Source organism: Balaenoptera acutorostrata, chromosome 17 (assembly GCF_949987535.1).
Source record: "Balaenoptera acutorostrata chromosome 17, mBalAcu1.1, whole genome shotgun sequence".
NCBI lineage: Eukaryota > Metazoa > Chordata > Mammalia > Artiodactyla > Balaenopteridae > Balaenoptera > Balaenoptera acutorostrata.
The window spans coordinates 22,104,304-22,125,656 of record NC_080080.1 but is presented as its reverse complement, the minus strand read 5'-3'; the positions used below and the strand labels follow the sequence as shown (position 1 = coordinate 22,125,656).

Genomic DNA, 21,353 nt, shown 5'->3' with positions numbered 1-21,353 from the left:
TTGAGCGCCGGCTTAAGCAGGTTACCTTACCACCTACCTCCTATGGAGATAAATCAGTCAGTACCTATTCTCGCAGCATAGTTAACAAGGATTAAAAAATAACCCACCCAAAGTACCTATCATACTGTGCCTAGTAAAGCCTCAATAAACGTTAGCTACTATTACAACTACTATTTTACAATAAATATTTTACCTGATCTCTTTCATTCATCCATCCATCTATCTATCCCACAAAAGTTTTTTTTAGTGAGTGACTAGACTATGCCAGATACCCTCATGGCACTTACCCTTGTCTCCTCAGAATGTTCAGAGTCTATTCCTCAGAGATTTTTTTCAGTCTTATAAGCTATAAATATGACTTATTAAAAATCAGCCACCTAACGCCAAATTTCCATTTCTGTTAAGACTTATCAGGCATCTGTACCTAGAGCTATCTCTTAGAACAACCAGTACCACAGGGTTTCAGGACAAGATTTTTTTAATCTGCATTAAAAAGTCAAGAGTGTGAGTAAATTGATTAACTGATTTATTCAAAATATTGTGTATATGTGTATGGATGGATGGATGTAAGTTTCCTTAAAAACATCATTATCCTTGCTAAAAATAAAGACTAGATCCACTACAAGAGTTTCTTAAAAGTCTGAAATAAAAAGGTAAAGCCCAAACTGCACCAGTTGCTAGCCAGACAGAAGAGGTCAGACAGGATGCATGATTCCTAGCTGGCTTTGTTCCAGTTTTGTAGATTCTGGGAAGTAAGGTCCACAGCCTGAACTTCTCACAATTCTCAATCACCGTCAAAGAACAGCTATTACTGTAGAAGAATTTTAGTCTCAAAGAACCTGTAATGCCACAGAATCTCCCCTTAGCGTATTCTGTAAAGTCAATATCTAGACTTTCGTTTAATTCCGGCTTCTCTCACGGACTGATCTGTGAACTTGGCAGTTTTCTTATTTGCTTAAGCCTGGATCATTTTTTTCTAACACTGAACAAAGAAGGTAGTTACTGCCAAAATGTAAATTCAAGAAACAGAAAGCAGGGCTTCCCTGGTGGCGCAGTGGTTGAGAATCTGCCTGCTAATGCAGGGAACACGGGTTCGAGCCCTGGTCTGGGAAGATCCCACATGCCGCGGAGCGGCTGGGCCCGTGAGCCACAATTGCTGAGCCTGCGCGTCTGGAGCCTGTGCCCCGCGACGGGAGGGGCCGCGATGGAGAGAGGCCCGCGCACCGCGATGAAGAGCGGTCCCCGCACCGCGATGAAGAGTGGCCCCCGCTTGCCGCAACTGGAGAAAGCCCTCGCACGAACCGAGGACCCAACACAGCCAAAAATAAATAAATAAATAAAATAAATAAATAAGAAAATCCTTTAAAAAAAAAAAAAAAAAGAAACAGAAAGCAGCATCAGCCTTAAGTTTAACACATTTTATGGCTCAAGTGGGATGGGGTTCCATTTCATAACTGGCTGAGTCACATAATAAGTAGGATTTCCATCACTGCTGTTAAGTTTTGATGTGAAAGAAATTCAAGTAACTTCAATAAAAAAAAAAAAAAAAAGATATCTTGCTCCTGACACATATGGGATTAGTTACAATGTTCCAATACACTTAACCAATATTGCTTCTATAATATTGCAGTTGAAAGACCGTATTTCGTAATTATTCTCTTGAATCTAATGCTCACTGATGGTCCACAGTTTTAAAGTTAAATCAACTATTAATTGTTGGGGAAAGGGGAAGAAGGACAACGCAGCCTCAAGAAATTCAACAGAATAGCTCTGCTCTCATCATAAAAATTAGTCACCAGAAAGTACAATGATGCAATCAAACATACAAATGTATAATTTCAATTAAATGTTAACTGAGAAGGATATTTAACTTATAATATTAAATTTTTACGTTACCAACTCAATATACATAACCAATAAGCAAATTTTCCCACATATAGCTAGAAGATAATTTTCCTAAAGTAAAAGGCTTAGCTGGAACAAAATTCATTTCCCCTCTAACACAAAACAAACAAAATTTCAAAGCTGTTATGAGCTGTCTGCTTCCCAACACAGTTTAAGTTTATTATATTCAGGAGCATGAACCACTGCTTAATTAGAAGGCCTTAAGGTGATTTTTAGGTGCTTCGATTACAGTTTGTTTCTGCTTCCTTAACAGGAGGCAATACTTGCCAAAATAGGTCCAGAAGGAAACATTCAAAAAGAGTAACTGTGACTGACTGCCCCTGAGAAGAGGGTGGTTGAAGATCGGAATGAAAGTGACAGTTTCTTTTCACTACCTACTCTTTTTTGCGTTTTGATTTGTGTACCATGCGTACCCAGAGAAATGGCTGTGTTTAATTAAACAGGTTTAATAAATTAAAAGCACTTCAACTTTCCAGCATAAAAACTATACCATAATAATCCCAGGGGGAGGTGATTATTCACCTTCTTTATCAAGAGGTCCTTCAGAACAAAACTGAAGGTTATGCATTTCTGTACAAAATCTAAAATGGGTTTTCTTCTACCCAAAAGAAAAAGATTTTGGTTTTGATTTAAAGGCTACCCTTAAACCAAACTTGAAAACAGTATATCTACAAGCTCTCATTTGGAGGCTACAAACAAAAGGTAAAGAGGATCTTAAAAGTCAGGCTGTAAAGTTTGATTTCATTTTGTGTAATGAGGATTTTTCCAAGGAGTTTCTGCATTCTAGGACCACAGCTACTAAGTAAGTGACTTTAAGAGAATCCAAGGGAAACCCTAAGGAACAATCAAAGATAATACCAGAAGACTGGGTGACTTGGGCAGATCTGTGAGTGTTATCACTATCAGACAGGAAATATTTACTGAATTGATGAATCACTGTAACAAGCATACTAACATGCATACTTAATTTTAAAAATAAAGACTAAGATTTTTAGAAACCATAACTTTCAGGTGGCAATGGTGTCAAGAAACAGCACTCTATACTCTGTAAGTGGGAAAGCACACTGAACTATACAACTGTTCTGGAGAGCAGTTTGGCAACATGCTTAATATGCTTAAAAATGTGCACAACCACCTTTAACCCATTAACTTCAACTATAGATATTTATTAAAGCACTGGAGAAACGCTAGAAGAGAAAATTCCGAACTCTTAATAGTGTACCCACCCTCAAGTTATGAGCTTATAAACTAATTTCCTTTGTGTTTTTTATATTTCTCCAAATTTTTCTTACTATGAATGTATACCATTTTTTGTTCTCTAAAACATCCAATTTTAGCACATTACTGCTATCCCATAGATAAACATTTGCTACTCATATCAAATGAAACTAGTTGGGGACAGGGATAGAAGGTAAAGGTATTGAGAAAAAAAAATGTTTCGTATTAATCATCAAGATACAATGAATACCTGTGGCATTTAGGTACTATTTGGGAGGAAAATAAATCCTTAAAATTTTATGCCAAAATACAGTTGATATTCAGACTCAAAGAGTAAAAAAGTTTTATATTTTGAGTAAGTTAATACTGAGTTACCACTATTTTGCTAAATCCATTTTTTTTTTCTTGTATGCTTGGGCTTGGTACCAACATCAATAAAACTCCAGAATACGGCTCTGGTATATACCAGTACGCACTTCAGCCCTTCGGTTTTGATGAAACAAGTACAGTTTGTCATCAAATAGATGGATATGTAAATTATACTATACTTTGCTATCAAGTCTAATCTTTACAGGAGATAACCATAGAACAATCTTCTACAAACAGTAGTTTGCAGGAGGAAAAGATAAAGTTATTTTCTCTTTAAGTGTATTTTCCCATATCCTGCCAAATGAAATAATATCCAAGTACCGTAATTTAAGTATTTTACAAAAACAAAATTATGAACTAATTTCCCAGAGAAAAGCAAATGCAACCAAGTTTTCATGTAGTGCTGAAATCAGGAAATTTTATCTAAAAAACTATCTAAAGGAGACTTGGTAAAAGTAAAAGTGAGAGTATCTGACCACAAAAATAAGAACTGGCAAACACCCTCTTCAAAGCCTAATGATTTATAGAGGCTTTTCTCCCCAATACCGGTGCTAAAGGCCCAGAAAAACGTTGCCAAGGCTTAAAATATCTGGATAAACTTATGAAATCCTGGATAATAAGATCAGAACTTCTAATTATACAGGAGCTAGTTGAAGCCAAAGGTGACAAGAAAGCAAAAGATAAAAAACCAGTAGTCTGATGTAAAAGACTTACTGGGCCTACACCTTTCAATGTCAAAGCAGGCATTTGGGAAGTGATATATGCCATTTCATCTACACTGCAACAACTACAGTTTAAATTTCTCATTATATTCCATTTACTTGGTCAGGCATCCAGTTTGGAATCCCACTGTAACTAATACCAACTTAAAATCAATCCCAGCTACTAAAACTGTTATTGACAATGATTAAACATCAGTAGGAAATTTTACATGTTAAGCTTTTATTTATTACAGTAGGAAGGCCACGCCTTATCCTCACATTAAAGCAGAAGAAACTAAGGTCCAGAAATGCTATTTATTAAATCATCTCCATGTGAAATACCATGTATGCTAAGCTCCTTCAATCATCCCCACAAAGCTACAAGGAACAACACTAATATAGCTCATCACCAGTGGTGTATATGCCATAAACACAGGAAGCAAGCACTGTCATGAAGTTTTTTTAAAAAAGGAAATGGATTTCAACAAGCTTTCTCGCCTTAAGGGAAAGAAACAATGCCCAGGATGTCTGCAGGGTTAACCAAACCTTGGAAGCAACCTGAGATGAAAAAGTCAGATGGACTTAGGTTTGCCTACCTAAGGCAGGTAAACTACCTTACTTAGGGATACCTACTAGTACTCCTCCTGACTCTCCTTAATATACAGTAAACCTTTCATTCGCAGCATATGATTACACACCAAGATGAGCAACACAAGCTGTCACCACAAGAAGTTCAGAGAAAGGAAGAGATCAATGTGGCCCAGAGCAGTACTACTCAAACGTTAATATGCTATAAATTACCTGCAACAGTAGATCAGGAAAAATTCCGAAATACTGTATTTCTTCATTTCTAACAAGCTACCAGGCGAGGCCAATTCTGCTTGTCTTGCTGGTCCTTGGACCATACTTTGAGTATCAGAAGTATAATGTACATAAGAAAGGTAAGATTCAGCCTGGTTTGGGGGGAACAAGGTGGGTTTTACATGAAAAGTCCAATAGGAAGAATTACCTTGATCTTCTCTAGGAACAATGAGACCACTTGACTACAATGAAGACTCACTCATCCATTTTACAAGGATATACTGAGCACTGACTGCACAATGTACAACTAAAGACACACTGACAAGCCTACTGAAATGCACAATTAAGATAATTGAGAGATATCATTTCACACAACGAAAACAAGCCATCTAACTGTCCATTAACATTTAGATGAGGAAAATTACGTTCTAGTCATACAATGAAATGCTATATAGTAATGAAAATGAATGAATTATAGCTCCACACTCTAGAACAGAATAATCTCAAAATCATGGTATGAGATACGCATACATATGATTCAAGACACAGGCGAACATATACTATGATTTAATTAGTATTTCATTTTTTATTAATACAAACAGAACAAACTAAACAAACTGGGAATACTCTGTGTGGTGAAGCTATAGAGAAAATGAAGAAATCACTGAAACAAAGCTCACAACAGTGATTATAGGTTTCGAAGAAGGGATGGGAGAAAAGGATGAAACAGGGGAAGGGGCTTCAAAGATACTCATAATGTTCTATTTCTCAAGTTAAATGCCAGGTAAGTGGATGTTTACTTTGTGATTATTTAAATTATGTACTACAGACACTATTTTGCATGTATAATATATCCTGATTTTTTTTTTTTTTTACAGTTCTTTGATAATGTTATCAATGACCTTTTTAAAAACTAAGTCAGGGACTTGGTGATGGCAGATTCTAGTAGCAGTGAGTTAAAAAAAGAATGGAAGACCACGAATATATACAAATTCTTTAACCACTGACTTCAAGGAAAAAAGTGGGGACTAAAAAATGAACACAAAGTACTAAGCAAAAGGAGACAGGGCTGAACATTTTAATATGGGAAAGTCTGACAATGGTCACATGTTAAGAGAAAGGTAACATTAAAGATACAGAAAAAATTGATGAAACAGGACTAAAGCTGAGAAAGGAAAGGCTCAAGAAAAAAAGAAGAAAAATTGGCCTTGGCCATTACCAAGACACTGGAAACAAATGTGATTAATCATGAGGCTAACCAAATTTGTCCTGTGTGGCTGGAATGAACCGTTCCTACGTAGAAGCTTAGAAATAGTAGCAAATAAATGTGAACACAAAAGCAAGGACAACATCTTGGTGGGCCTTGAATTCATTGCAAAGTCACTAAAAACATTTCAAGGGACTTCCCTGGCAGTCCAGTGGTTAAGACTCTGAGCTCCCACTGCAGGGGGCACAGGTTCAATCCCTGGTTGGGGGAACTAAGATCCCACATGCTGTGCAATGCGGCCAGGAGGGAAAAAAAAAAAACATTTCAAGAGGAAAGTTAACAAGGTCTGAACGTTCACATTAAGTGAATGTTTTAATAAAAGTATGCAGGCTAAGAAAACAAGTCAAGATGCCGTTAATATAATCTTTATAAAAGAAGATATCGGGACATGAAACAGGAACAGTACAAAATTCATCAGTTTATCCTATCTATGTCAATTAACCTATTCAGTTTGGGAACAGGTGTAAAACCATAATCCCTGCCTGCCCTCAGTAGCTTACATTCTAGTTGGGGAGACAAACAAGAAAGCAAACAAGACAATTACAGGCAGTAGAAAATACTACGAAGGAAATAAAGGTGATGTATGAAGAGTGATGGGGATGGGGCTATTTTTTACCGGGTTGTTAGGCAAGGCCTTTCTTGAGATGCTGACATTTAAGCCAATACCTAAAGGCTCAAAAGAAGCCACGGAGAAGGAAAAATATTTGAGAGAGTATTTCAGGCCGAGAAAACAAAACTCTGAAAGCTCATTGTGACTGAAGCCTAGAAGAAAGTATGAGGTGAGTTTGAAGAAAGAAACAAGAGTAGCAGGACCCTGAAGTCTGTATAAGAAGTCTGTATTTTATTGTAAGTAGATGTGGTTGGAGGCATAGAGATGAGAAGCAGATGAATTTGATATATTTTGAAGGTGAAACAAATAGAATTTGCTGAGGGACTGTATGCTGAGGGTAAAAAAAAGAACATGCATACATTAATCCCTAGGTTTTGACTTTTTCAAATGGAGAGATAGTAGTTCCATTTATTAAGATGGGAGAGACTGAGGTAAGATTAATGAGTGGGAGAGAAGAAGGAGAGGGAGAGTCAATAATTTTATTTTGGACACGTTAAACTTGAAGTACCTATGAGATATCCAAACAGTGATAGCAAGCAGGCAGTTGGATATATAAGAGTGGCATTCAAGAACCAAGTCTGGCAAGAAATATAAATCTAGGAGTTATCAAAATACAAATAATATTTAAAGCTTTGAAAAGGGGCCTTAAAGAAAGTCTACCACTGTAACTTCTACAAATCATAACAGCAGCAGCTAAAATTAAATGGTAACACGTTTTACCATTTAATTTACCAAGCACAAAGAGATTAAGTAACATGCCCAATGTCATTCAGGTAATTTTAGAGCTGGATGCCAACCCAAGCAGTCTGACTCCAGAGTTGTGCTTTCATCTACTTTGTCAAGCAGAGACCAGGTGGAAGGAAGCCTAAACCCAAATCCTGAGGCACTCCAATGTTCACAGATAGGGAAAGGAGAAGCCAACATAAAAGATATTTATTCCAACTACGCGGTTTCAGGTAAGCGCTGAACCACAGGCTCAAAAGTGGCTACAAAGTAAATCTCCACTTGTGAAGTTGCAGGTGTCAGATCCCAGCAGGGAAGCAATAAAGTTTACTCTCCCCTTCCAAAAGCCCTAGAGTCCTAGATCCTTTTCGACATCTCCGTCACCTACTTGTCTCCCAGAAGAGTCATTCTCCAAATACCCTCTCCCAGGCATCTCAAAACAATACCCCAAGAATCTGTCACACACACACCCTAGCCTAGGTCCCCTTTCTCAGCCCTCACTTCCCCCATCAGATGGCAGAGAAGGCGGCCGCGTCTCCCGAGCAGAAAGTGAAGATAAAGAAAGGTTTTAGGGAAAAACCTTGGCCCAGCCTCAGCAAGCCCAGAGGGGAGGCTGCCGGAAAGCACGTCTGGCGGAACCGGGCTGGGAACTGAGCTCCCCACGTGGGCCTGGGGAGACGGAACCCCACTCACCAAGCCATCTATCTGCACTTGCTTCACGGCTGAATCTCCGGACCCCCCTTTGCCTTTGCCTTTCCCTGCAGCGCCGGTGGTGGAGCTGGAAGAGGTGGCAGCAGAGCCGGTGCCTTCTTTGCGGGACGCCATCTTTCCAGCCGGACAGGAAAAGAAAGAAACGTGAATAGCCGGAAGCGGAAGTACAAGCTTCACGTAACGTGAGACGCAGTCTGGCGTTCGAGAGGCGGAGCTCTTAGGAAAGGCCGGGGGAGGCCCCGCCTCCTTTCTCACGCCCAGTCACCTTCGGCAATAGAATTCTCTGCACATGCGCGTTGTGCGTTTGCGACTTACAGAAAGCTTTCAGAAAGGCAAAAATGGACTTTTTTTTTAGCTGTGTTGGGTCTAAGTTTCTGTGCGAGGGCTTTCTCTAGTTGCGGCAAGCGGGGGCCACTCTTCATTGCGGTGCGCGGGCCTCTCACTATCGCGGCCTCTCTTGTTGCGGAGCACAGGCTCCAGACGCGCAGGCTCGGTAATTGTGGCTCATGGGCCCAGTTGCTCTGTGGCATGTGGGATCTTCCCAGACCAGGGCTCGAACCCGTGTCCCCTGCATTGGCAGGCAGATTCTCAACCACTGCGCCACCAGGGAAGCCCCAAAAATGGACTTTTTAAAATGTTTTGCACTTTATGTTTAGTCCGTCTCCACAAGGCAGTTGATCATAACTGCATTATAGCTCGCATTTATGTAGCGTCCCATTCGTAAAAATTGCTTTCACTTATAATTTTTAAAATTAATCCCCATTTCCAATCTTGGAAACTATGAAGAGCTATACAAACTCCCATGTTAGGAAATTGAGACGTGATTTGTCTAACGTCATTCTGTTAATTAGTGGTGAGCCATATTGCAGTTTGTTTAAAATTTCTTTGCAATTTTTGTCCTTTTAAATATCCCACTAAGATTTTCCAGTCATGTATGCTAAACACACTACATGGGTTCTTGTAATCTGAACAAAGACAGTGTATGTGGGCCCTCTGCATGAAATAGCCCAGAGCCAAAAGATACAAATACAGAGAGAGAGAAAGAGAGCGAGAATGAAGTAGAATTTTAAATAGGAAATCAATATGATCACCCTAACTAGAAAGGGTCTAGAAGCAATGACATTCCTTCACTTGGATTCCTAGTTTCCTTCCTATCTCACTGACTGATCCTTTCTTCTCAGTCACCATTGCTGATTTCTTTACCCTTCCCTAATTTTAAAATTAAAATTAAATTTTAATTTATTTTAATTAATTTAATTTAAGAACAGCAGCAGTGTTCAGTCCTTGTACATCTTCATTCCCTTATCTTTACTCCCTATCTCAAGGCTCATCATGCAATGCTGATGATTCCCAAATTTATATTTCCCCAGACCTCTCCACTGAACTCCACACCAGCATATCCATCTGTCTATTCAACATCTCCACTTAAATGTCCCACAAGCACCTCCAACTTAACCTTTCAAAAATTGAGCTCCAAATACCACCTCCCCTCGAAAAAAATGTTCTTCCCACAGTCTTCCCCCTGTCATTTGATGACAGTGTTATTCTTCTAGTTGATAAGAACAAAGCCTTTGGGGCCACCTTTGACTCCTCTGTTTCCTTCACACCCTACCCCTGATTCATTGGAAACTTCTGTAAGCTCCATATTAAAAATGTATTCAAAATCCAGACTTCTTTTGGGAAGATGAAGTAGAAATATTTTTTCCTATTCCTCCCTATAAGTACAACAAAATCCCAGGCTATTATATATAAAAGAAACATAAGAAGACTCTGCAAGGTGAAGAGAAGGAGAAAGACTGGTTAGGGACATGGGGACCCAAGGAGCAACACAGTGGTGATTTCCCAGTTTCTATTTGCCACATATATCCCAGACTTGGAGCTGAAATCCAGTCACCTGAAAATATCAACAGGCACAGATTTAAAAACTCCAACAAAAGTCTGTTCTCTGCACACTGCCAGTAGAGACCATGTGGGGAGCTTGAACTTTCACCCCCACCAGGCAGTAATAAGGCACCCACTCCATCCCCCAATGGAGTGATGTCAAAGAAGGCCTAGTGGAGACTAAGGATTTCACCACAGCTGGTAATGAGGCCACCCACTCCTAATGCCAGTGAAGGAAACAAGAAGAGCAGTAATGAAGAATTACTACCCCTCCCATCCAGGAGGTATAAGTTCGCGTGTAGTGGGAGCTGGAACTCCCATCCTCCAGCAGTAGCAAGGAACTAGTCCTACCCCCAAGGGAATCAATGGAGGCTGAACGTGAAACTTCTATTTGTACCCTCCTAGGGCAGTGATAAGAAGGACTCCCTCCTCCTTCCATTGCCAGAGCTGTGTCAGAGGAAACCAGCTAAAACATATGTCTCAAGATCCATTGTTCTGCACAAATAACAAATGTTGGCGAGAATGTGGAGAAAAGGGAACCCGCACACACTGTTGGTGGGAATGTAAATTGGTGCAGCCACTGTGGAAAACAGTATGAAGACTTCTCAAAAAACTAAAGATAGAGCTACCATATGATGCAGCAATTCCACTCCTGGGTATATACCCGAAAAAAACAAAAACACTAATTCAAAAAGATACATGCAACCCAATGTTCACAGCAGCATTATTTACCACTGCCAAGATATGGAAGCAGCCTAAGTGTCCAAGAACAGATGAATGGATAAGGAAGAGTGGTATGTATGTATAATGGAGTACTACTTGACCATAAAAAAGAGTGAAATTTTGCCATTTGCAGCAAAATGGATGGACTTGGAGGGCAAATGGTTACCAGTGTGGAGAGGGAAGGGGAAAGGAGCAATAGGGGTGGGGGAATTAGAGGTACAAACTATTAGTTATTAAATAAGCTACAAGGATATATTGTACAACATGGGGAATACAGCTAATATTTTATAATACTATATATGGAGTATAGCCTTTAAAAATTGTGAATCACTATATACCTGTAACCTATATAATATTGTACAGCAACTATACTTCAACTTTTTTAAAGTTTAAAAAATAAAAAAAGAAGATCCAGAGTTCTGTAACAAAATACCCAAAAGTCTATGTCTCAATTAAAAAAAATCACTCATCATCACATCAAGAACCAGGAAGATCTCAAACTGAATGAAAAAAGACAAATAGATGCCAGCACTGGAATTACAGAGATGTTAGAATTATCCAACAAGGATTTTAAAGTAGTCACCATATAATGTTTCAACAAACAATTACGAACACACTTGAAACAAATGAAAAGTGTCAGAAAAGAAATTCAAAGTCTCAGCCAAGATATAAAAGATATAAATAAGAATGAAACATAAATTTAGAACTTAAAAAATACAATAACCAAAAATTTAAAAACTCAATGGATGGGCTTAACAGCAGAAAAGAAAGGACAATGGAAAAAATCAGAGGACTGGAGATAGAATGATAAAAATCACCCAGTCTGTACATAACAGAATATAAAATGGTACAGCCACTGTGAGAAAGAGTACGGCAGTTCCTCGAACAATTATCATAGAATTACCAATTTCACTTCTAGGAATACACCCAAAAGTATTGAAAGTAAGGACTCAGACAGATATTTGTACACCAGTGTCATAGCAGCATTATTCATAATAGCCAAAAGGTGGAAGCAACTCAAATGTTCTTCAACAGATGAATGAATAAATAAAATGTGGTATTTACATACAAGGGTATATAATTCAGCCTTAAAAAGAAATGAAAGTCAGAGACATGCTGAACCTTTTCAACAAGGATGAACCCTGAAAACAGTATGCTAAATGAAATAAGCCAGACACAAAAGAACAAATATTGTATGATTCCATTTATATCAGGCACCTAGAATAGTGAAATCTGTAGAGAAAAAAAGTAGAATAGCAATTACCAGGACTTGGAAAGAGGGAGGAATAGGGTGTTACTGTTTAATGGATGCAGGGTTTCAATTTGGGATAATGGAACAGTTCTGGAGATGGACAGTGGTAATTGTTGCACAACAATGTGAACATACTTAATGGCACTGAATTGTTCACTCAAAAAAGGGTTTTAAATATAAATTTTTATGTTATGTATATTTTACCACAACTTAAAAAAAGGAGACTGGAACAAAAAATGAACAGAGACTCAGAGGTCTTTGGAACTATAAAAAATACATATCTAACAATCCTGTCATTGACGTCTCACAAATACGAAAGAGAGCAGGGGTTAAAAGGTATTCGAAGAAATAATGAATAAAAACTTCCCAAATAGGGGAAAAGTCATAACCTACAGTTTCAAGAAGCTTGAGTGAATGCCAAACAGGATACATCCAAAGAAATTCACACCAAGACATATTACAGTCAAACTTCTGAAAACCAAAGAAAAATCTTGAAAGCAAAAAAAAAAAAAAAAAAGCACCTTATATTGATATAAGAGAAAAACAATTAGATTAGAGTGGATTTCTCATCAGAAACCACAGAGACCAGAGGAAGTTGCTTAATATTTTCAAACTGGTAAAAGAAAGAATTACCAACCCAGAAACCTATATCCAGCCAAAATATCCTTCAGGAATAAAAAGGAAATCAAAACATTCTTGGATGAAGAGAAACTAAAACAATTTGTTACTAGCAGACCTACCGTAAAAGAATGACTGAAAGAAGTTCTCTAAAAAGAAAAGAAGCAATAAAAGAATAAACCTTGGAACATCATAAGGAAGAAAGAACACAGTAAACAAAAATATGAGTAATTACAATAGACTCTCCTTCTCCTCTTGAATTTTCTACATTATTTTTGAGAGTTAAAGCAAAAATTATAGCATTACCCAGTGTGGCTCTAAATATACGTAGAAGAAACACTTAAAGCAAGTAAGGGCTGCTTAAGGGACATATAGGAAGGTCAGGTTTCTACAAGTCACTTGAACTGGTTAAATGACTTAACAGTAAACTGTGATGTTATTTTTATCTAATATAATACCTAGAGGAACCACTAAAAATGCTTTACAAAGGGAGACACTCAAAAACACCATAGATAAATCAATATGAAATTCTAAAGAATGTTCAAATAACCCACAAGAATGCAATAAAAAGAAAACAGAAATAAAAACAGAATTATAGGGGAAAAAATGAAATGGCAGTCTTAAGCCTAAATATATCAATAACTAGATTAATATAACTGTTCTAAATACACCTATTAAAATACAACTATTGGAAGAATGGATTAAAACAACCTAACCATAGGCTGTCTAAAAGAAACTGATTTCAAATATAATGATATAGGCACATTGATGTAAAATGATGGAAAAATGTATCATGCAAACATCAAACAAAAGAAGAAGGACTGGCTGTATTAATATCAGATAAAAGAGAATTCAGAGCTAAGATAATCACCAGAGACAGTGGGAAATATATAATGATAAAATGGTCTATCACCAAAAACACACAGCAATTCTAAATGTGTATGTCCTAGCAACAAAGCTGAACTTATGTTGAGAAAAAACTCATAGAGCTCAAAGGACAAATAGACACACCCACAGTCATAATTAGAGATGTCAACTCTCCTCTCTTAACAATTGATAGAACAACTAGAGAGAAAATCAGCAAGGATATAAAGGAATTTAGCAATGCCATCAATCAACAGGATCTAATCAATATTTATAAAACATTCCACCCAACAGCAACAAAATACACATTCTTGTCCAATCCCCATGGAACACAGAGATCATATCCTGAGTCATAAACCAACCTTGACAAATTTAAAGTAACTAAAATCATTCAGAGTATGTTCACCAACCACAATGGATTCAAACTAGAAATCAAAATATAAAAGTAACAGAAAATTTTCCAAATACTTGGAAACTATACAACATGCTTCCAATAGCCCGTGGATCAAACAGGAAGTCTTAAGAGAAATTTTAAAACACACACAGTAAACTGAATGAATATGAAAATATAAAATGTCAAAATTTGTGGGGCACAGCTGCGTTAGTACTGAGAGGAAAGTTTATAGCTGAATGTATACATTATAAAAGAGGATATATCTCAAATCAATAAACTAAACTTCCTCTTCAAGATCCTAGAGCAAAGTAAGCATGCAAACATGCAGAAGAAATTAAATAACAGAATACTGAATACATTTGATCACCCAAAGAAGATTGCTCACAACCATTATATTGTACTTTAGTCGCCCTCCAAAAGGCAGTTTTGATGTTGTGGTTATTAATTTCACTGTGGATATTCATATACTGGATAAAATAAATTTATCCTGTATTCCCAATAATATGTTCTTCATTCTCTCTGTCACTGGAACTAAAGATTTTAGCATACTTCTATATTTGCTGGAAATATTTCAAATTTAGTCAGAGGCAAAAAGAGAGAGGATGGTAAGTCCTTCCAAAGCAAGCTGTGGGCCCTGTCCACGGTGATTACCGCATAAGGACAGGAAGCAAAGGATAGCCTGCCATGCCTGAGCGAAAAAATGAAAAAATAAACAGTCTGACTAGTTCTGCTTTTGTGGCATCGTAACTCAACCCATTCGGAAAACACAGCCCAGTGAATGTCAGACTGTGACCAGTCCATGCCTTAGACCCAGCCAGTACTAGAGCTGTTTTCCCTCACTTGGCTAAGATTTACCTAAATCCCTTTCAATGCAATAAAATAGAAGAGTCAAGACACCGAAGACGAGCCAAAGGATTTCTTAAAATGTCACTTTATTCCTATTCAGTATTCAGATGAGCCAAAGGATTTTTTTTTTTTAATGTCAGTTTATTCCTATTCAGTTGTTGCCTTCTTCCAGACCTCTATGGAAGGCAAGGTTCCTTTGGACATCTTGACAGTCTGAGTTGAGCTCAGGGTTGGCAGGCAACCTCTATAGGACCAACTTAGCATCGGTTCTAGCCTTGGTATGAAGGAAGAGGGTAGAAAGTCATCTGACCTTTCTATTTACTGTCCATCTGGAAAGTAACCACACATTCATGACATACAACCGAGGAATGGTTCTGCTTTAGTACCCATTAGAAACAAAGGAATCAAGGAAGCACCATTTTCAATCAAATTTTCAATGAAAGCCTGTAAGGGGTGTATGTTCTTATCTCTTCTTTGTAGATCATTTTCTAGGAAAGGAACACAAAGATGTTTTTTTCCCCGTGAGAAGGAGATACCATTATGGCATGGTGACAGGATCTCCCCAAACATCAGATTAGTCACTCCATTTCTAGGGAGTCATAAGTAACCAGGTATAGAGAGAAACAGGAAGCCTACCTTCCAATACTATTCACTCATAAGGAGGGGATCAGAAACTCCCTACTCTATAGAAACGGGAGGAAAGGGCAAAAGCCGTCCTATCCCCTCCCCTCCAAAAGAATATGCTGTGCCACCGCAATTCATGAACAAGGCCTGGGACACAAAAATTAGACAGAAGCAAAGCCAGAAGAAACAACATATAAATAGGGCAAAACTCAAGTTCTGAATTAAGTTCATAAACTCTTCAGGAGTCCACGAATATTCATTTGGCCAAAAGAAATCATTTGGCTTAAAACACTAAACGCTTTCCTTAATATTTAACTAGAATGGAAAAGATGCCTTTGGGAGATAGCTGAAAGCAGCTAACAGCCAACACTTAACTTTGCATCCCAGCCTCTTCACAGTGGTGTCTAGGATAAAACAAGAACATATGCAGAACATCTTAAACTTCTATAAGGCAAAATATTATACAGGTAATATTATCATTTTCCCTTTAAAAGTACATTTTGTTGCATAGATTTAACAAATATTCCATCAGTTAGGATGATTTGGGCTACAAGCAACCAAAAAAAAAAGTAAACAAAGAACAATTTAAGTTATTTTAAACAAGAAGGAAATGTATCTATCACATAACTAAATGTCTAGAAGGGGGCAGACTCCAAATGAAGCAGCATAAAGACTCCGGTTCTTGACTCTGTCTTTTACCGTGTTTTGGTTCTGTCCACAAACTGACTGGCTACCCCTATAACGTCAAAATAGCTGCCAGTAGCAAAGAACACAATGTGCTTCTTTTTTCATGTTTATTGTAAGAAAAAGAAAACCTCTCCCCCTAACCATGGGGAAAAAGTCTTTCTCTTTAGTCTGGGATCAATTTAAGTCATATGTCTTCTTCTGTGTACGTACATACTATGTGAGGTTATACTTTGAAGAACTAAGTGATTTGTTCAAAATTATGAAAAGTCACAATAGAGAGGGTAAAGAGAGAGCCAATAAAAAGAAAATAATATTCATTTATACCTATGACTCAGCATGTGGGTATTTTCTATATGTTTGCTAAAATAATAATAATTTTTAAAATGACATTTGATCTTCTCATCCCAGTATTTTGATGTATGACTTACCAACTAATATTAAAAGAAAGTGATCTCACATTGAAAACATTTGCACAGATTCTAAGAGAGACTTTTATTTGGTATAATATCATGTAACTAATACCTTGTATTGGTGTAATTCAATTATAAATACAAGACTTTGAAATAATATTCTACTGAATTATTGAAAGCCTGTTTAATTTCTTGCCACCAGAAGTTCAGTTTCTGCCCTGAAGTCCTCCTGCTGCTTAAAAATATATACGAAACCATGAGTGAAAGGATTGTCTTCAACATTTTGTTCAATATAAATAAATAGTGTTTTTAGGAACTCGTTTAATGCCATAATCTGACATAATTCTCAATCTTTAAACTCCTTTAAGCAACAGTAATAATATTTGCTTACTTAGAGTAATTTTATAAGGATTCATTAATCTTCTAAAAATGCTTTGATAGGTTAAAAATGAATGACCCCATACAGTATGAACTTCTCTACCCGTTTTAGTTATGATTTAATTAAATTTCAAAGGGCAGTTTGTTATGTACGTATCAAAGTAAAACATTTTGCACATTGCTACCACTTCTTAACTTTTCTTTTTTCTCTACCATTGTATGTTTTTACTACTTCAATGAATGCCACTGAACATTTTGTAGTAAAATCCCAATGGAGAGCACTATTCAGATCTATTGTGAAATAATGAATTCCTTTCAACTTACCTCACATGGCAGTATTTGTTCTCTGTGTCATTTCATTCAAATAAACTATTTAGCAAGCAAATTTGCTAGTCTCATTTTACAGCCATCTGACAACAGTCATCTGATGACCAATGGTGAATTACTTCCTGATCACTGTCTTGTTTAGAAATATCCTTGACAAAGAGCAATCCCTTGAAATTTTTTTCCGGGAGACAGTTTCTCCTTTGTCATTTAAGGAAGAGCCCACTGGTACTAACTAGCTGGGCCGACAGACAGAAATTCTGCTCGCTTTCTTTGATTGACAACTGGGTGACACTAACATTTCCTTGATGTTTCTTGCCCAAGCAGCTGGGGTTCTTCATATTTAACTAACTTTTCCAAACAGGAGATATATCCCACTGACATTCTCCGTTCAAATCAAATTGTTTATACGTTCAAAAGAAACAAATGTCAAGATAACTTCTATAGTATGTAAAAAGGATTTAGTTTATTTTACTTTGAAAAAGTCTTTTACCTTTCACAGAAAACTTATAAACTAGGATTTTGAACCTGTTCAAAGAAAGGGTAATTGTATTGGCAAACACTAACCAACATCAAACTTTTATCAAAAACCTCTGCCAATATAAAATTCTCTAATTCTGGCAAGTAGTTTTAACAAACTCTGTCAATTAAGATTGGGTTTGGCTGCGTATAAAAGAAACAATTTATCAATGTAGGTTCCTTCTTGTTTGAAAAAAATGTACCATTCGGGTGAGTGATTTTTTTTTTTTATAAATTTATTTATTTATGGCTGCATTGGGTCTTCGTTGCTGCACACGGGCTTACTCTAGTTGCAGAGAGCGGGGGGCTACTCTTCATTGCGGTGCGCGGGCTTCTCATTGCGGTGGCTTCTCTTGTTGCAGAGCGTGGGCTCTAGGCACACGGGCTTCAGTAATTGTGGCATGTGGGCTCAGTAGCTCCAGGGCATATGGGATCTTCCCGGACCAGGGCTCGGACCCACGTCCCCTGCATTGGCAGGCGGATTCTTAACCACTGCACCACCAGGGAAGTCCTGAGTGATGTTGATAATGGGGGAGGCTATGCATGTGTGGAGTCAGGGGCTACATGGGGAGTCTCATATCTTCTCTTCAATTTTGTTGTAAACCTAATACTGCTCTAAAAAAAATACAGTCTCAAAAAATGAAAAGAAAAAAAAAGAAAAGAATTTTTTTAAACTAAAATAGAAGTTTATTTTTCTTCTCATGTAAAACAAGGCCAGAGGTAGAAAGTCTAGATTTGGAAAGGTAGTTTCATAGTCATTGATGGCCCAGGCTGCTTCTCTTATCTACTTTGCTAGCTTAGCACATGGCCTCCATCCTCAAGTTTACTTCTTGGTCTAAAATACGTTGCTAGGGTTCCCTTCGTCACATCCAAATTCCAGGGAGTGGTTAGAAAGGCAATGGAAAAAAACAAAAGTGCCCGTCACCAAATTAAGTCAAGTTCCTTTAAGCAGCTTTCCCAGAAGTCCCTTGTAACACTTATGCTTACATACACTTGGCTAAAACTTAATCGTATGACTGTACTTCACTGCATAGAAGGCTGGGAAATGGATTCTCTTTTCTGGGCACACTATTGTCCAGAATAAAATTAGGATCGTATTACTAAAGAGAAGAGATATTGAGCGTCAATTTACAGTCTGTGTCACAGTCATTATGTTAAATGTGGTGATTTTGTGGGAAATTTCATGCAGCCATTAAAAATAATGAATAAGAACTATGCCAATTGACTTGGAGTATGTGTGGAGAGGATTTCCACAAGGATTGTTGGGTAAGAAAAGCAAAATGTACAGACGTGATAAAATATGATTCTATCTTTGAATAACATAGAGTGACAAAAATCTCTACATATGTATGCATATATGTAGGCAAATAAGTATATGAATATTAAAAAAATTACAGAAGTTACACAGTAGATTAACATGTGTTATTTGGGCAAGGAAGAAGGGATGAATGTCCTGTGTTGTTCCACTGTTCCTCTTGTTATAACAGGCATGTGTTATTTTTGTAATTTGAAAACCGTAAGGATGTTTTTTAAAAATGTGGCAGCCTCCAGAACCAACCTTCATAACACCTTCCCCTATATATAAAAACTCACAGTAAGCAAGTCCCAGATGGAGTTTATCCTAGGGGATCTTAGTGAAGGACTAATAAGCCCTCAATACAAACCAGTTTACCTAAGTTGTTTTAAATTATTTATTTAAGGAAATTATTTATTTAAAGAATATGTTAGCTGGATAACGTTAAGGAAAACGTTGTATTCCTTTGGAGCTAATGGATGTTAACAAACATAAATATTTAAATATGAATATAAGGCAGAATAATATCACAATAGTTATCTTTGCTGAATTATTTGGTATACTAGTATTTATGAAATTAAACAAAATAACCTTTATGAATTGTATTTAATATTTACCTATTTAATTCCATTTAGGACATGAATCTTTCATGAAAATTCTTGTTTGGGAATTAGTCATACCTTGCAGGAATAAATCATTTTCAGGTCAACTTGGCTTCATCAAAATTTCATGAAGAAAGAACTTCAAAATCATGTACAACAACATCATATTATAAATTATATTTGATCCAGATGTAATAAAGAATATGAAGAGTATGAAAAAATAAAGAAAAATAAATTAATCCCCTACCTCAACTGAATGTCTATTTGGCCTGGAAAATATCCAGTGTACTGACCTGAGGAAAAAAATAGCAGCTAGCAATACTGAGACATTACTGTTCCTGTACTCTAAGGTCAAAAAAATTTTCAATGACTATTAAAAATTTTTAATAATATTATAATAATTTTCAAAGTAAAATTTCAGATTTAAACTTATATCCAAATAGTTTCTCCAATAATGGCAATATTTGGCTCCTGCCTTTGTTGTGGCCAAATATTGATTTTCCAATACTAGGTCATTTGGCATCAGGCCAAAACGTATTCAGTGGACCATTTAATGAAAATGTCCCATTGGGTAAACAGTGATGCTTTACTGCAGACAGTCCTTCTGGAACACCAATATGCATAATAAATGACTTGGGGATATTGTAATAAATGTCACTTCCTCTCTGATTAGTATTCCTCTCCCTCAGTACTTGTTTTGCATCAGAAATGGGCATATTAAACAAGCACACTAAGAACTTTTCTGCATGTCCCAGGATCATGTTTTGAGAAACACTACTGTAACAGAAAATTCTGTTTTAAACTTGATAATCAGCAGTATAGACTGTCTTCTTATTGGTGAAATAAGGGTCAGTTGTGTAAATAGCACTGTCATATACATAGAGTTTGAAAAAAATGCTACAGTCTAGTAAATTAAAAAAAAAAAAAAAAACTAGAGTATGACTCAAATCCCTAGTCCTGAACCTCATTTTTCTTAGTAGTGAAACGTGGCTAACAGGATGGAGCTGGTAGATAAATCTGTGAGCCTGTTTTTAAAACTGTTTTGCAAGGCTGGGATAGTATATTTTCTGTCTTTGGTGGGATTACAGTCAGAGTGGGGTGTTGGCACACAGGGATAAAGAGAGTATTCAGATTGGAAGGTCATGAGCAATTATACTCAAGAACCATGAATCCAATCCTACAATAACTCTTCATGGCTTCCACTTCCTAAATTTATTTTCAGTTAAATGAAAGCAGTCATCTAAGTGATGTTGTGCTGTGAATCAAGACAGGGTTAACATTATAGAAGATTTTGGTTCCAATTTCATAAACCTATATCTTCAAATAAAACCCCAAATGCAAATAACACACCTCGATCACTTTGTAAGTTATTTTTCTGCATTGGTTCTTTCTCTCAATCTTTAGCTAAAACAAGATCTGGGACAGATTCCAGGCCAGAAGAAAAAATGCAAAATTCCATACTCCCCATTCTTTGATTATTTTGCCTAGAATTGAAGTGGATATGTGGCAGTTAGCCACGGGTGAACTCAAAATTTTCAGATTTACTCTCTTCATTAATCAAGTTGACCAGGTAATTTCTAAACTTTCGGTCAGCTTTGTACCTCCCTGTTAAGTAGCCCAGTATGTCATTCT

At 37.0% G+C, this 21,353-nt stretch overlaps 1 protein-coding gene across 1 annotated transcript in view; it reads right to left on the bottom strand.

Annotated features, from left to right (window-relative positions):
• Window positions 1-8,448, bottom strand: part of EIF3H (eukaryotic translation initiation factor 3 subunit H) — an 86,327-nt gene extending 77,879 nt beyond the window's left edge. The window contains exon 1 of the mRNA XM_007188799.2: window positions 8,288-8,448. Coding sequence (XP_007188861.1) covers window positions 8,288-8,419 — 132 coding nt within the window. The 5' untranslated portion in view covers window positions 8,420-8,448. The remainder of the gene's footprint in view (window positions 1-8,287) is intronic.
• Between the last annotated feature and the right edge of the window lie 12,905 nt (window positions 8,449-21,353).